Source organism: Adelges cooleyi, unplaced genomic scaffold, assembly GCF_023614345.1.
Source record: "Adelges cooleyi isolate 19-005CV unplaced genomic scaffold, UGA_ACOO_1.1 ACOO_flye_CR_arks_rails_tigmint_CR_PRNA_23, whole genome shotgun sequence".
NCBI classification, from domain to species: Eukaryota; Metazoa; Arthropoda; class Insecta; order Hemiptera; family Adelgidae; genus Adelges; species Adelges cooleyi.
In genome coordinates this window covers 13,463,605-13,478,212 of record NW_026095893.1, presented here as the reverse complement: position 1 = coordinate 13,478,212, position 14,608 = coordinate 13,463,605, and the positions used below count along the sequence as shown (strand labels likewise).

The 14,608-nt window shown below is 29.7% G+C and overlaps 1 protein-coding gene across 3 annotated transcripts in view; it reads left to right on the top strand.

The window, feature by feature from the left end:
- Positions 1-4,464: 4,464 nt before the first annotated feature.
- LOC126835469 (voltage-dependent T-type calcium channel subunit alpha-1G) overlaps positions 4,465-14,608 on the top strand; it is a 126,496-nt gene continuing 116,352 nt past the window's right edge. For all 3 annotated transcript variants that reach the window (XM_050568085.1, XM_050568084.1, XM_050568086.1), the window contains exons 1-2: positions 4,465-4,827; positions 11,792-12,135. In XM_050568085.1, the coding sequence (XP_050424042.1) occupies positions 11,816-12,135 (320 nt within the window). In that variant the 5' untranslated portion in view covers positions 4,465-4,827; positions 11,792-11,815. The remainder of the gene's footprint in view (positions 4,828-11,791; positions 12,136-14,608) is intronic.

The following is a 14,608-nucleotide window of genomic DNA, read 5'->3' as shown; positions in this document are numbered from 1 at the left end:
TACTATGCTTAATTTAAGTAATGTTTTATTATGCGATGTCATTACAGCTTTTAGAACATGGACGATTCACCTTAATCTCATATTTCCTATTAGTTCGTAAACTATGATGATAATTATTATGTATGTGCCAATATTTAAAACATTATTATTATAATAAAAAAGTTCATTTATTTTTTGTTATTTATTTCGTTATCGACCCGTGTTCAAGAAATGTTAACCATTTTCTAGCATGTATTTCAGTTTTTACGCAAAATCGAGAAGGTATTGTTACAATAACTTTAAACCGGTGGACCGATACAGACATTGATCAATTATGGATCGAGTTAGTAACAATTAATTTAGTATTAAGTTTGCTAGTATAATATAGGCAATCAATTCTGATAAATGCCGTACCAATTTTACTTGCACTAGATTGTAAGATAACGTTTTACCACCTACTTGTTAAGGACTTTGATATTGACAATTTTTCGAAGTATGTTTAGTTAAAGCTCGTATAACCTTCATGCTGATGAGTTTCAGGTATATCCGTGTCACTATTTTTAAGCCGACGCGACGTTCGGATTTTGCAGAGTCCATCTTCAGGGCGATGATAGTCACGACTGTCGGGCTGTTGTGGCCATACTGAAACATAGCTGAACAGTCGTGACTGTCATCGCCCAGAAGATGGACTCTGCAAAGTATATTAATTTGGTGAAATTGAAAATGGTGTTATCAAATAGACGTTCGACCAAGTAATATCTAGTTGTTCCGATAAAGTTCAGCAGAGAATAACTCCGTAATTTTTGTTTTAACTTTATTATTTAAACGTATACAATGATTGTCTGATTCTGAATATATTTTATAATGAATATGTATACACGTTTTTAGTATTTAATATTAATTTTATACTATATTATATACCAAACAAAAAGTTTACAATTTAATAGTAAAAAAAGTTCTTTTTTTGTACGAGAAAAATATTATAATTTAATTTTAAGTTTATAGAAAATAGTTTGTAATGTATCTTTAGAGTAATTTGGAGCTAAAATCTAATCTGTCGGGCTTACTCTCTCCAAGCATCCTCCTAGTTAGAGCCAGAGCATACGTGGGAGGGGGGAGGGGGCGTCCGACCCAACATGCTATCCATAATTTAGCTCTGTGTACATTTGTTCATAAAACCATAATGCATATGCATTCTAATAGTTATTATGGCTTATGCTTTCAAATTAATAGAAAATTATTGACATTAAATATAGGTATTAATTTAACACACTTTTAAAAAATATCCTTTTATAACTGTTACAAATCAAAACTATAATAATCCAGACACTGGGAATTGCATCTCTGGATCGTACCAATGAAGTGACATCAAGAATTGTTTCACGAAATGTTGAGCTAAGGTCAATTAAACATTCTTTGATATCATCGCAGAAGATATCTGAGCACAGAGGAGTGGCCGAGTGGGTAAGGTGGCAGTGTGTTAGCGCTCGCTGTCGCCGGTTCGACACTCGGTCACGGGCGCTTCGTTTGCCGGGCGAGCAATCGTCCGGCGAAAAGGAACTGCCACCCCCCTCTCCGGCGTCGGACTGATCCTGACGATAAATGATAATATATAATATTATTATTATTATTACTATTTTGAAAGTCAGTAATTGTTATAATACACAATTTATAAATTTACAAGATGCATTCAGCCCGGCGGTCATAGAAATCATACGGTCCAGTGGAACTATTTCCACTGTCCAACCGGGCCAATCCGTCTCTGGCTACTGCTAAATGGTAATACAATTTCTTCAGTTTAGTCCTAATATTATTTTGTTTATTATTTCTGAGTAGATTTTTTGTCACAATGCATATTTGTTCTTCATTCAATTTAAAGATTATATTATATATTATTACATTTTATTTGAATTTTATCCATTAAAAAGATTAACTGATGATTTTTATATTAGCAATAACTGTAACACATCAAAGAGTTTCTAAGAAAAAAGGGGCGTCTCTTGTTCAACAAAAAAACTATTTTGTTGTTATAATGTAGGTAAGGCACTAATAAAGAACGATAACTAGTAAGTTAAGCGTTCATTTAAGAATATTACTGCCGAGGTGTTAGAAAAAGTAACACTTTCATTAAGTGATGCTTAAAAAAATCTTCTATTAAGTTTTGGCTTAAAAGATTTTTTTTAATTCCATGGGCGCATTGTGGTCTGACTACACATATGCTTGTTTAAACTACAATTGAAAAAAAAAATCATATTTTTTGCTACACAAATAAATTCCTTGCTATCTTATTATTTATTTTTATATTTTGAAATTTAAACGAACTCTAATATTGTATTTTCATTTAAGGAAGTGGTGAAGTATATTATATTAATTAATTTTACTGACTCTCCACAGTCCACCGGGAGTTCTACAAGGGACAAAAATAGAAATAACCTAAGAAATAAAATTGTAGAATATACCTAACCTATGCCTTTGTTTGTTCTGCGTCTTTATTTTATAAAACTTATATTAGATATCAGATTAGAAGAAAATTCCGGACCAGGTAACCAGCGTGGAACCGACAGGTCTCAATTATCAACTAACTTATAAATAATTATATTTTCAGACTAAACGCAAAATTATCCGGGATCGTAGTGGTATTGTATGTCAAACGAGATGAGATTGATATTATGGATTGTATTTTGGTTTATTTGTAACCAAAAAGTTTGGGAGATTTTAATTTGAAGCCTTGCACGTAATTCCTCGGTCAATTTACTTTCGCAACCTAGCAATGGCGATTCGGCGGCGCGCTGGTTAGGCAATCTCACTACGTAAACGAATGCGTGTCGATCACGTTCACCGCAGTATAATCCTACGGCAGAATAATTGCCCATTATTAATACTGATGTAGTTCGATCAATAACATTTGTCTTGGATACTTCCTCGAATCTCGATATATGTACCTCGTTGGTTTAAGAACAATAATTCTAATGTTTACTCTCTCGCGTACTTGAGAGTTCACCTACATAAAATACATTACTATGATTCCAGTGAGTTGATCATATATAAATACAATTAATACATACTCACATAATGTGTTTAATTTGTATTTTATAATAATAATAAAGTACTATTATATTGCAGTATTGTGAGATGTGAACAAAACAATGAGTATAGTATTTATAATATAAAATTATATTTTCTGTTGTCTTTCATTTACAATTACAATGTTACTTTGTGTTCAAAGTTTTTATATACTATAATAATTTAAGTAACAAACTTTTCAAGGTAATTTTGTTATTAGTTAAGAATAACTCAATAAGTTATTTGCTATACAAAATAGCCCGGTTAGTTAATAAGTTATAGCATCGTAAACGTAACTTTAATCCTACTAACTCGTTATAACCCGGCTTTGACTGATTAACCGAATCACTTGTCACTTCAAAAAAAAAATAGGGCGGGAAACTTGAATAATTTTTTAATTTCTACCACTTACCAATTAACCTTTCTTCGAGCTTCTACATATTAAAATTTCGCGGTAGCAACTGCTTTGAACATCTTTCTGAGCGCCAATGAATCTGTCTTTCGCCACGCGAAACTGTCATACGTTTCATATATCTATCTACACCTTTGGTTTTAAATAGGTTTACATACTGATGGAAGTCGGTTATTACAAAATCGAATGAGAAAACAAATTTAATTGTTATAAACTATGTTTAATTATATAGTAAGCGATTTTGTTTTATTACTATGTCCTTGGCAGGGCTCCTAATTTTGTTTTTGGGGCGCAGTTTCACTAAACAAATATGGGGTGCTTAAACACACAAATATGTTCCAGTTTCATAGTACATATTTCATGTATAAAGAGCATTCATTGAATAAAAAAAGCGTTTAGCACACTCAACCCCGTCAAAATTACACTTGTAGTTAGTACCGGTGTCGTATTTCCATACAATTATAGGTATAATTTCTTTGTGCAAATTGTCGTTTAACCGCGGTAACGGTTGACTCGTTAATTTCACTCGGATCAACTAAAAGCGCGATGATATCACGTGTATCGCGTACATATTTATACATACCGTGTGATAAAATAGTGTTTACAAAACAGACGGTCGTGTATTTTAAGCGTTGTATCGCGGTTTCGGGTACCCGCCGGACTGAATGTCAAGTTCGGTGTGTTTACTTTGCCTATATATACTCACACTTACCCGTTTATTTAGTATATTTCAGTATAGAGGTTCCTCCTGTTGACTGCCGAGCGGTCGTCGTTCGATCTCGTGTCCGCAGATACTCGCGACGGCTACGGTCATCAGGGCACGAGATCAACCCCCTTCCCCCTCCCCCCGCCCCGTTGTTCGACGGTCATTGGTGGAACGGGGCAAAGGCGGTAGCGCGGCGGCCGGTCGGCGCAACAGGATGTAAGCGTACACTGACGCTCGGATAAACACACACACACAACTGACAAGTCGTGGGCGAGAAACAGCGCGTTTCAGTCTGTGTGTGTCGGTCGCGCTGAGTTCACGACTCGCGTTTCCCGCGCTTAACCGTCGCCGCGATAACCCGCGTTCGCGATTTTTCCATCACGTTATTATTATTATTTCGGTTCTGTCGTGTTATTGTTGTTTTTGTTTCTAAAATCGTCATCATTGTGATTACCGTCGATTTCCGGTCGAAGGACAACGTCCGTCGTAACGACTTTCCCTCGTCGGGCCACCGAACGAACCATGTCTCGACCCGACTATTAATACCTATACATAGGTATTATTATACCCTGGTCATTGTACGCGGTGGTATTTAGATTTTGACACCGTTCAAAGTCGCGTGGCCGTCAGAACGCGGTGCATGGATTTCGCGGAAAAGTATTTTTGAGTGAGTTATTTTTTTTTGTCTAAAAAAACATTTGTATCTACGTGTAAAGCCGACCAGCCGATCCCTTTTAAATTATCGCGTTAATTCCATTAACGTTTACGAAAAATGGCCGTACGCCAGATTTCCATAATGACGTATCGATAATAATATAGCGTTTATCCCGTCGGGTTATAAAAAACGTTTTACGGGTGCTCGTACATAGTACACACTAATAGATACTCCTCCGGTTGTCCATCGGTTTACGTTATCGTTGTAGCCGATTTCACGCATACTTAAAAATTGTTATTTTTCAATTAGAAAACGAAACGGTTCGAAATTTAACGAGCTATTTCATCAACAAGAAAAGAGTAACTACTTAAATCGTCACATTTTATCGAGTTTAAAGAATAGGTATCGCTGCACAGAACTGCATTCCGACTGCGCAATACTCAACACTTCAAAATAATGTAACTTATTTACAACATATAGATTATAGATATATAAGTAGTACATATAGACAGGTAGTGCTTGTTATAATTAACAAAAGTCAGACAAAATAAACCATGTAGATTGTTTGAACATTTTTAAGTACTTTTACTTTACTTGGCAAACATAATGAAATAATCTGAACTACCTACGTAATATTTGTACTGAAAAATATTTATTACTTTAGAACTTCAAAATAAATGTTCAGCCAAAAGTCAATATATTTTATTACATTTTCAAAGGCAAGTTTAAATTACTACTATATTATGAAACATTTATTAATTTTAACTTATTTTAAAGAAGCATTTTATTTGACAACATAAATTTGTATATTCTACCGCAGTAGGCCAGTGTAATAAATGTTACACTTATAGCCTTTTGGTCAACTTTAGTGTTTACATTTATATGGAAATGCACGCAGCGAAATTAAACAAACACAACTAACACTTTTAAAATGGTCTACCTTTGTATTTTTAGGTACATTAAAATGAATACATACATTTTTTGTAATAATTCAATTATTTTCATTTAATTCAAATTAGTTGTTGAATATGTAATAATGTGTAAATTATTATGTGGAAAAAATTGTTAGAAAGTAATATTACATATTTTTTTTCATTTATAAATACTTAATAATAAAAACCCTGTATATTACAAGAATTTATGTTGTCTATATTTTTTACATACGGTTGCTATATTTGATTAATTATTTGTCATACAAACATGTACGATGGTAGGTGTTAAATAAAATAATGTTTTATTAGCTTGGTAAGAACTAAGAACCGACATCTAAATCTTAAGAAATAGGTAGTAAATTAAAAAAAAAGCTAATTTAAAATGTATTTTTGACTCACAACTGAAAAATAAGTAGTTCATGTTAAATAAAATCGCCAATAATTTTAATATGTTTAAACCTTCGACACGAATTTATAAATTATGAGAGTAACATATATTTTTTTAAAGATTTTAAAGTTATCTAAATAGTTTCATACAGTTTCTTCTAAAAAAATTGTTTAAAGATTGATTGATTAATATATATATATTATAGGCGTTAAGTAAATACTATTTTATCATTCTACCTAATAATATTGTTTATTTATTGTATACTTAATGCTAATAATAAAATGACTAAAACTCAACCTAATTAGAAAAATTGTGGTTAAATAAAAGACAGTGTTCGAATATAAGTAAAATATTTAATTTTATTTGGTACTTATTTCGATATTATACGTTTCATAAAGTTTCACAAGGTTTGAATGTAAGGGTATTAAATTTATTTTGTAAATATAATTAAATTAGAATATAAAAAAGTTATAAGTTACTCATTATTTGTTGTAAATTTTACGAAGTTTTTTTATTTATGGGTTGCGACGTTATCCTTTTTCATTTTATTTCTATACAGTTGACAAATATTCTAAATATTCTTTTATAGAAAATGTCATTCATAAAAATCTGAGATATCACAAATGAGAATATCGATATGTCATGTATACGTTATGTATAATATCTTTGTAATACTACAATTTATATAATTACTAAAACACAAAGTAGGCCATTTATATTTATATATTGTTTATAATCTTATAATATTTTTGTCTTATTCAAAATAACGTTAATACTCACGACTTAAATAAATACAGAATAAATAATTTTCTCGGAACATACCTAATACAAATTTTGTAGTTTTTATTTTTGAATACATTTTTATGTATGTTATTGTACAATTTATAAAATTATTTACCTTTTTTAGTCCAGAGCTTTGTCAACTTTTAAAACTTAATGGTAACGTATAAATAGTAAACTAACTTTTTAAAGTAAGAATAATTTGCTGACAAATTTTACTGGTCGATAACTAATTTTTTGATATTACTTGAAAAGTAATTTGAGTTCAAAATTTAGGACGGGAGGAGGAATGCGGTTGAGTGATACCGCGTAGATAAAAATAATAATTCACTTCACCCTTACTGCTGTCCTAAACTTAAAACTCTAATAACCTTAAAAGTAGTTATCCAAAACTGGTTATCGACTAGTCAACATTTTCAGCAAATTATTCTTAATATAAAAAGGTAATTAAATATGTACATTATATTACAAAATACATACATTACAATATATACGTTTCCAATCAAATTTCAAAAGTTGATAGAGCTTTGGAAATACTAAAAAAGGTAGATTTTTGGTAATTTTATAGTATTGTACTATAATATAAATAAAAATGTTTTTACAAAGAAAAACTGTAAAATTGTAATTGTTTTTCGAGAAAATAAGTGTCTAACGTTAAATTAATACTCTACATTATAATGCAACTAACAAAACTTAAATATATAATTTAAGTTACAGTTAATTTATTGGATGATTCAGTTACCTTAGTAATCTTTTCATTTTAGCAATTGGAAGAGGTTATTGATTAAAGTATTAAAATACTTATTTTGTTAATCTAATAATGTCTCTTTTACATCCCCATAGGTTTTATTATAAAATTCCAATGGGCTGAGACAATTCATATGTAGGGTTTTTAAAATTGTTCTTGGTTAACTCTGAGATGCAATGATATAATAAGAATTATGGCTGGCTTGCAACAGAGACCTAAAGCGTGAAAAATATTGCATCTACTCAATGCATCCCTAATCAAACCTTGATCTCACGCGTTAAAACATATGTTTAGATAAATCGACCACGGTGCGACTTCGATTGTTTTAAAGGAAAAATAGAAAATTTTTAGAGTAAAACATATTTTTTTATTTGAATGTATAAAATTGTTCGTGGTGTATGTGAAAGCGATAAATTAAAAATTACCCAACTGAGTTGAGTTCAAATTTTTGAAATTCAGTGACTTTTTGCGAAGGATTTAATGAGGATTTTCGACTCTTCGTATTCTCCCTGTCCATGCTTAACCACAATCTGTTTAAATAAAGTTTAAACTTAATTTTAATTGATGGCGAAAACCCAAAATGAAACCAAATAGAACGTGTCAATTTTTAAGCGACGCTGAGTACAACAGTACTTTTTATGATATATATTCATAGAGATATAGTTTTTTTCAATTTAGGGTTCTAGGTATTTTAATGAATGAGCGGAGAGAGAGGATCAGTGAAGTATTATTTTTAGCTGTGTTGTTACATACTGTGTTACTCGTTTAGTGCTCTTTTAGTTTAGTCTTATAATCTTATAACACTAATAATATTGTAACCCAATAAGTATTTATACAAAACTAGTAATCAGTCTGTCATTTTTTTAAAACATATTTTTTTTACAAATGGTTATTTTGAATTCGGTTTAAGTTAACAAATCAAGGTCTGATAAGCGGCATGATGACAATAATTATTTCTCTCAAAATTGTTTAAACCTAAGTCTTTAATTCGATCCCAAGTTATGAAAAAAATTGCTGTAGATACATGTGAATCTATTAATTCTCGTTAAAATTACTTGCTAAACTGACTATTAAAATGTAAACAATTATAAAGACAATTCATCAAATTTAATTTATTTTTTCGTTTGTACAGTCGTACAATGTTCAAAATATATCCCCTGAGTGGAAAAATTGTACTTTGAGGAATTCAAACATCTAGTTAACTGGTTAAATGATAATTCATCATTTATCTTAAGAGGATGTGTATATACGATTTTTTTATAAAAAAATACTGCGTTTGTATTTCAAATGATACGAATTTTTCAATGAAAGGTGATAACTAATAAGTTTACCATGTTTTTTTGGAATTCGATTTTTATAGTTGACATTTTTTATATTTTACATGCAACTATATAAATATTACTATATTATGATATTTTTGTTAAGTAGTAATGCTCGCTTTTTAAATAATTTTTTCAAAATTAGATTCCAACAAATAATCTTTGTTTCTTCATTGTTTAAATAGAAAGAGAAATTTGGAATTTTCTTTACTTGAAACTTCACGGTATTTGTTCTACAAAAAATAGTTTTTATGGACAATTTTTGAAATTTCTGCTGTAGAAATGACTGTGGTAGTCTGACAAAATAAAAATAATCCTTATTGCTATATTAACAAGTATGCACTATAGTTCTAAATTAAGATTTTGCGAAAAATTGCCTATACCTTACTTCTTAATAGATGAATGGTGTGGCGTTCTCTTCAGTGTTCTAAACATTATACTTTTTTACATTTGCAACAGAGGGTTAGGGCTGGTACTGACGTCAGTCATTTCACCCCCTATACATTTTACTTAAATTGCTATAAGATTTTACCTGTAGGCAGTAGCTATATGAACGTACTGCTTATATTTGTAAAATAATGATAACTTTTTTAACTGGGATAACAATCTTATAAAACTCTCATGAATCCACAAATGAAGTAGAATAATTGAACAAAAAATGTAAATTAAGCTTAAAAACCAAGCTATGTATTATACATTTCAGTGTAAAGATTCGTTACTTTAATTTTTTATTACAATAAAATGTATACTCATGATTTTATAATGAATATATTAAAATTTCGAAAAGTTATATTATGATAATTTCAGAAAGAATGTAAATTTTCATTTCTGTTTTTAGATAAAATAAGTGAAATATAGTTGTATAAGAAATATATAAAATATTTCTTTTTTCGTGTTGTTACTATTATATTACGAATTTATTCTAAATACTTGATAAAATGTGTTGTCACTGTTCTATTTTTGATTCATAATCACTAATCAGTAATCTAATAAGTAACATTTTTTTCAAAAAGAACTATAAAACAAACGTTTTTGAGTTTCCCGTTACGCAATAAGTAGTATGAAAGTCGTTAGATTTGTATTTATAAAATAATGGTAAAGCACACGCACGGATTTGTATTGTAAATACTAATAGAAAACAAAAGATAACTAAGTTAAGCTTACTAAGAGGTACTAAGCTATGTAACGTGTGTAACGAACCTACTCGGTTAGCTGGCTAGGTTAGGCAAAGTGGCCGTCGATAAGGCTAAAATAGACAGATCCCCACAGGAAAACGGTTGGTTAGGCCGCTTCTATGTCTAAGTAGCCTTAAAGTCTCCCTTATTAATTTAATATATCGCCCAGGGAGCTAGAGCGGGCGGTCACACTGTTAAATAATCTAACTTTCAGCTGCAGTCTACTAGATGTTTTATTTTAAACTAAGGTCGCTACATAAAATACAAAATTATACAATATATATACATGTATACACACTCTGACCTGGGTTGGACGATGGAATGGTTGGTTAAAGCGGAGTTGAAACGGACGCACACAAAAGATAGTCGGATGGACGGCTGTAGCAAAACGGCAAAAATATAGGGCGCAAGGTCAAGGGTATTGGCGGTCCGCGATGGTAAAGTAAACTGGTTAATTAGGTTGAACGTGGGGTGCATTGTCCTGTGTGTGCGACTGTTCCCATACCTATAATCGGGGGCGCTGTGTCGGTAGGTTTGGGACGCGAAGGAACGGTCAGGTGAAATGTGATCGTGTCACGTGTATATGATACAAAGCATGTTATAATTATTTAGTTTATTCGGCCTTTTTTTGAATACGTCTATAGTTTTAAGAGTATTATTGTAATATTATTTATTTCAAAGTTAAATAATCATATATTTTCTGGGTTGGTTATTTTTAATAATATGTATTTTTAATATTTTATTGATTTCTACTTAAAAGAGTTAAGTCAGCTGAAAATATTAACTTATTCTGAGTTAGGAAATTAAAACGTTCTACATGCATTAAAGGGAACGAAAAGCGCTGTTTATTAAGGAGCAAAGGATAGGCATTATATGACATAAATTGATATAGTAATTTAAAAATATATCGATTAATTAAAAAAATATTAAGTTATTCCAGTAATAAAACTTTTCTTTGAGTTATATCGAAAGTATGATTAAAAATGACTTTCGTAGAAAATCATTTTCCAACGTATCTATTGGACGGATTTCAATTTTTATTTTTTCGTGAAGCTTATTTTCTCTATAAGAACTAAAAGACCGATTTTTGATTAAATTATTTGATAATTTAATTAGTTAGATTTATTAGAAAAAAACTATTAAAAAAGTAAAATATAACAACCGCTTGTAACACAAATATTGAAAACAAAAATAAAATTGAATCGGCTTTTCAGACCCCCATAGAAAAGATATTTATCTTTATAACAAAAATAAATTTGAAATCGGTTCGGTAGGTACTTCAGAAAGTGACTTAGCGTTTTAGTCTTTATTTGTAAAAAAATTTGGCGTCCTCCGTTCCACTAAAGCTATGATGTTAATACTTTTGTTTTTTAATTTAATGTCAATCGTACTAGGTTTGCTCTCTTTTTTTACTTTTGATTAAATAATATAAATAAATTCATTAGGCTGTAACAATCAGGGGAAATAGATTCAAGTTAGATGCACTTATGTGATTATTGTATCGTTTTTTTTTTTCTAAACAAACTTCTAAACAGTTATTTTTTCATTGAAGTACCTGTCCCTTTTGTATTTAGAATTATATACCTAGTATTAAATTAAATTATAATTATTAATTTTGGATGATTGTATTTTAGGGCTTCTTTTGAAGTATTATTGCGATGAGGCAATCTGCGGTCAGTGGTATAGAGGAATGTGGATATCGGCGAACTAGCTGCCATCATAGTTTATTGGTTCGGAGTAGCTCAGAACCAGACATAGTCGCGGTAAGTGGTTATCCAGGTAGTTTAGACATGGAGGCATACGATGAAGAGGAGGACGAAGACGATCCCGAAGATGAAGGAGACGACGATGACTGTATAGATGCAGAACGTAACCAGCAGGAACAACTGCCATACCCGGGATTTGTACCCATTTCCATGAAGTACTTGGATCAGAAGTCTAGACCCAGAAATTGGTGTTTAGCCATGATCACAAATCCATATCCTTTTACTACAATTTTTAAAATGATTATTTATAAAAAACAAAAATGATTACAAAGAAAAAGCTAAAACAGTTGAACAGCTAAAAAACATTTAATTGAAAATTTTTTGTTCGTATTCTTTTTCTTTAGTTATCTCAACATAATATGTACATTAAACCTTTATATTTTTAATTTGTATTGCGATGTAAAATGTTTGTTCCCTTAAATTAAAATCTGCCTGAAATCATATTTATTATTTTTGTTTACAAAGTATTTACAATAATGCAAAACAAATAATTGGCGTATGAGATTAATTTGTTTTTCACAGTGTATACAAACATTTATAAAAGTAACGGTAGCCGGGGACTAAAATATATAAATGAGGGTTGCTATTTTAGTTCTGTTTTCAATTAAAAAACGGTTTTGATATGGGATACATAGGTGATTCGGCAACTGTTATTTGAATTATAACAAGCGTATAATGAAATAAACCACAATTAGAGAAGCGTTAAATCCCACAGGATTTTATATTTATTTTATATTGTATGAACACGTATACGATTTCGATAGTGTATACATATTTATACACAATAGTGTTACGGGGTTTGACCCAATTAATAGCCTGGAGTTTCAATTAATGTTTTTACTTTTAGAAAAATGGGCATGTAAAATGTATGACACAACGTTCACAACTGCGTTTTGAACAACAAACTATTAGATTATAACTCTGTAAAATATGTGATGTTTTAAACAATACAGGTGATGTTTATTTATATTTATTAATTATTTTATTAGATTATTGAAAACCTATTAATAAATTAAGTATAGTGTAATTAGTAATACATATAATCTAAATTCTAATATATTTAAAATATAAAGTGTACAATTTTATTTGTTGGTTTAAAGTTAAGCTATAACTTCTATAAAACAAATCGTAAACTATATTTGATACTATCATTAGAAAACAGACTAATTTATATCATAACCCGCAAAAACAAATAACATTAAACTAGGTATGGAAAATTATGAAAATTTAACTTTGTGGACTATTTCTCATATCATTATATGTATTTTGGAGATAATTAAACTTAATGAATGTAATAAAACTATGATGTAAATCGTATGACCATCGGATAGGTTTATTTTAAAAATATTTCAACAAAATAATATGATCGATGTAGTATGTCCCGGGAAAATCAACATTTAAGTTAGGATAAGTATGTATGTAGCTAATAATATAGTGTCATGTATTTGACTACAAAGTAATTGATGAATATTAATGTCCTATGAAATCTCACTCTACTTTTTTTTAACTTTTAACTTTTAATATTTTACAAATGGATAAATAATACTGAATTACATAATTTATAGTAATTATAGGGGTGAAAACTGTGTGGTAGGTAGTTTTTTTCCAACGAAACTTTCATATAATGATTATTCATTATTAAACAGTTTTAGTTATTAATTGCTTTGTTTTATAAACGATGTATTGATCTCTTAATAAAATTATATTTAACTGTTCATTAATACTAATCTAAGTATACGTTTGGCATGGGAAATCGTTTAAATTTTAAAAACTAGATGACAACATTTTGCATTAATAATATGGGAGGAAATTATTTAGCCATTCCAGTAATTCCAATTTTATAGTTTTTATTTTTAAAAACATTTTTTTACGTTATTTTACAATATTATAAGATTACCAAATATTTTAATTTTTTTTCTATTTTCCAGAGTGCTATCAACTTTTGAAACTAAAATGGGAATGTATATATTTAGTTATCTTTTTGAAAGTATAATTATTTGCTGAAAATGTTGACTGGTTGATAACCAGTTTTGGATAATTACTTTAAATGTATTAAAGTTTAAAACTTAGGACGATAGGTGGAGTGCGGTCGAGTCCCCCTGAAGATTTCTCCCGTCCTAAATTTCAAACTTATTAATTTTAAATGTAATTATCCAAAGGTGGTCATAGAGAGAGAGAAAGTAAATCGTAGAGCCAAATTTTCAATAAAACTTAATATTAAGCTATGATTTGTAAAGTCGTTTATTATTATTATAACAGAGAGGTATTTGTTTTTAAATATAACTACAGGTCTTTATACAAATTTTATACAAATTTTAACTGTCGAAACCTTCAATTTTTGACTTATCGAAAAAATGAAACGGCTTATTTGGGGGTCCCCCGATGTCGAATCACCTATTACTTACCTTTCATGCTGAAACACCCTTTATAACTTAACTAATATGATCGTATTAAAATTTTTTTTTTAAATTAAATATTTTAATTATAGTTATAAATGATAGTAGTAAGGCTGACTATACTATATTTATTTGCATAAATCAGAAAACATTCGATAAAAAAAGGTTAAACACTGATTTCTTTTGAATGTCAAAAGTTACATCTGAAGTACATATGTCACTACCTATTTTTAATGTTACTTTTTATGTAATTGTTGACCTTTAGTCACGTGTATATAGAACATATAAC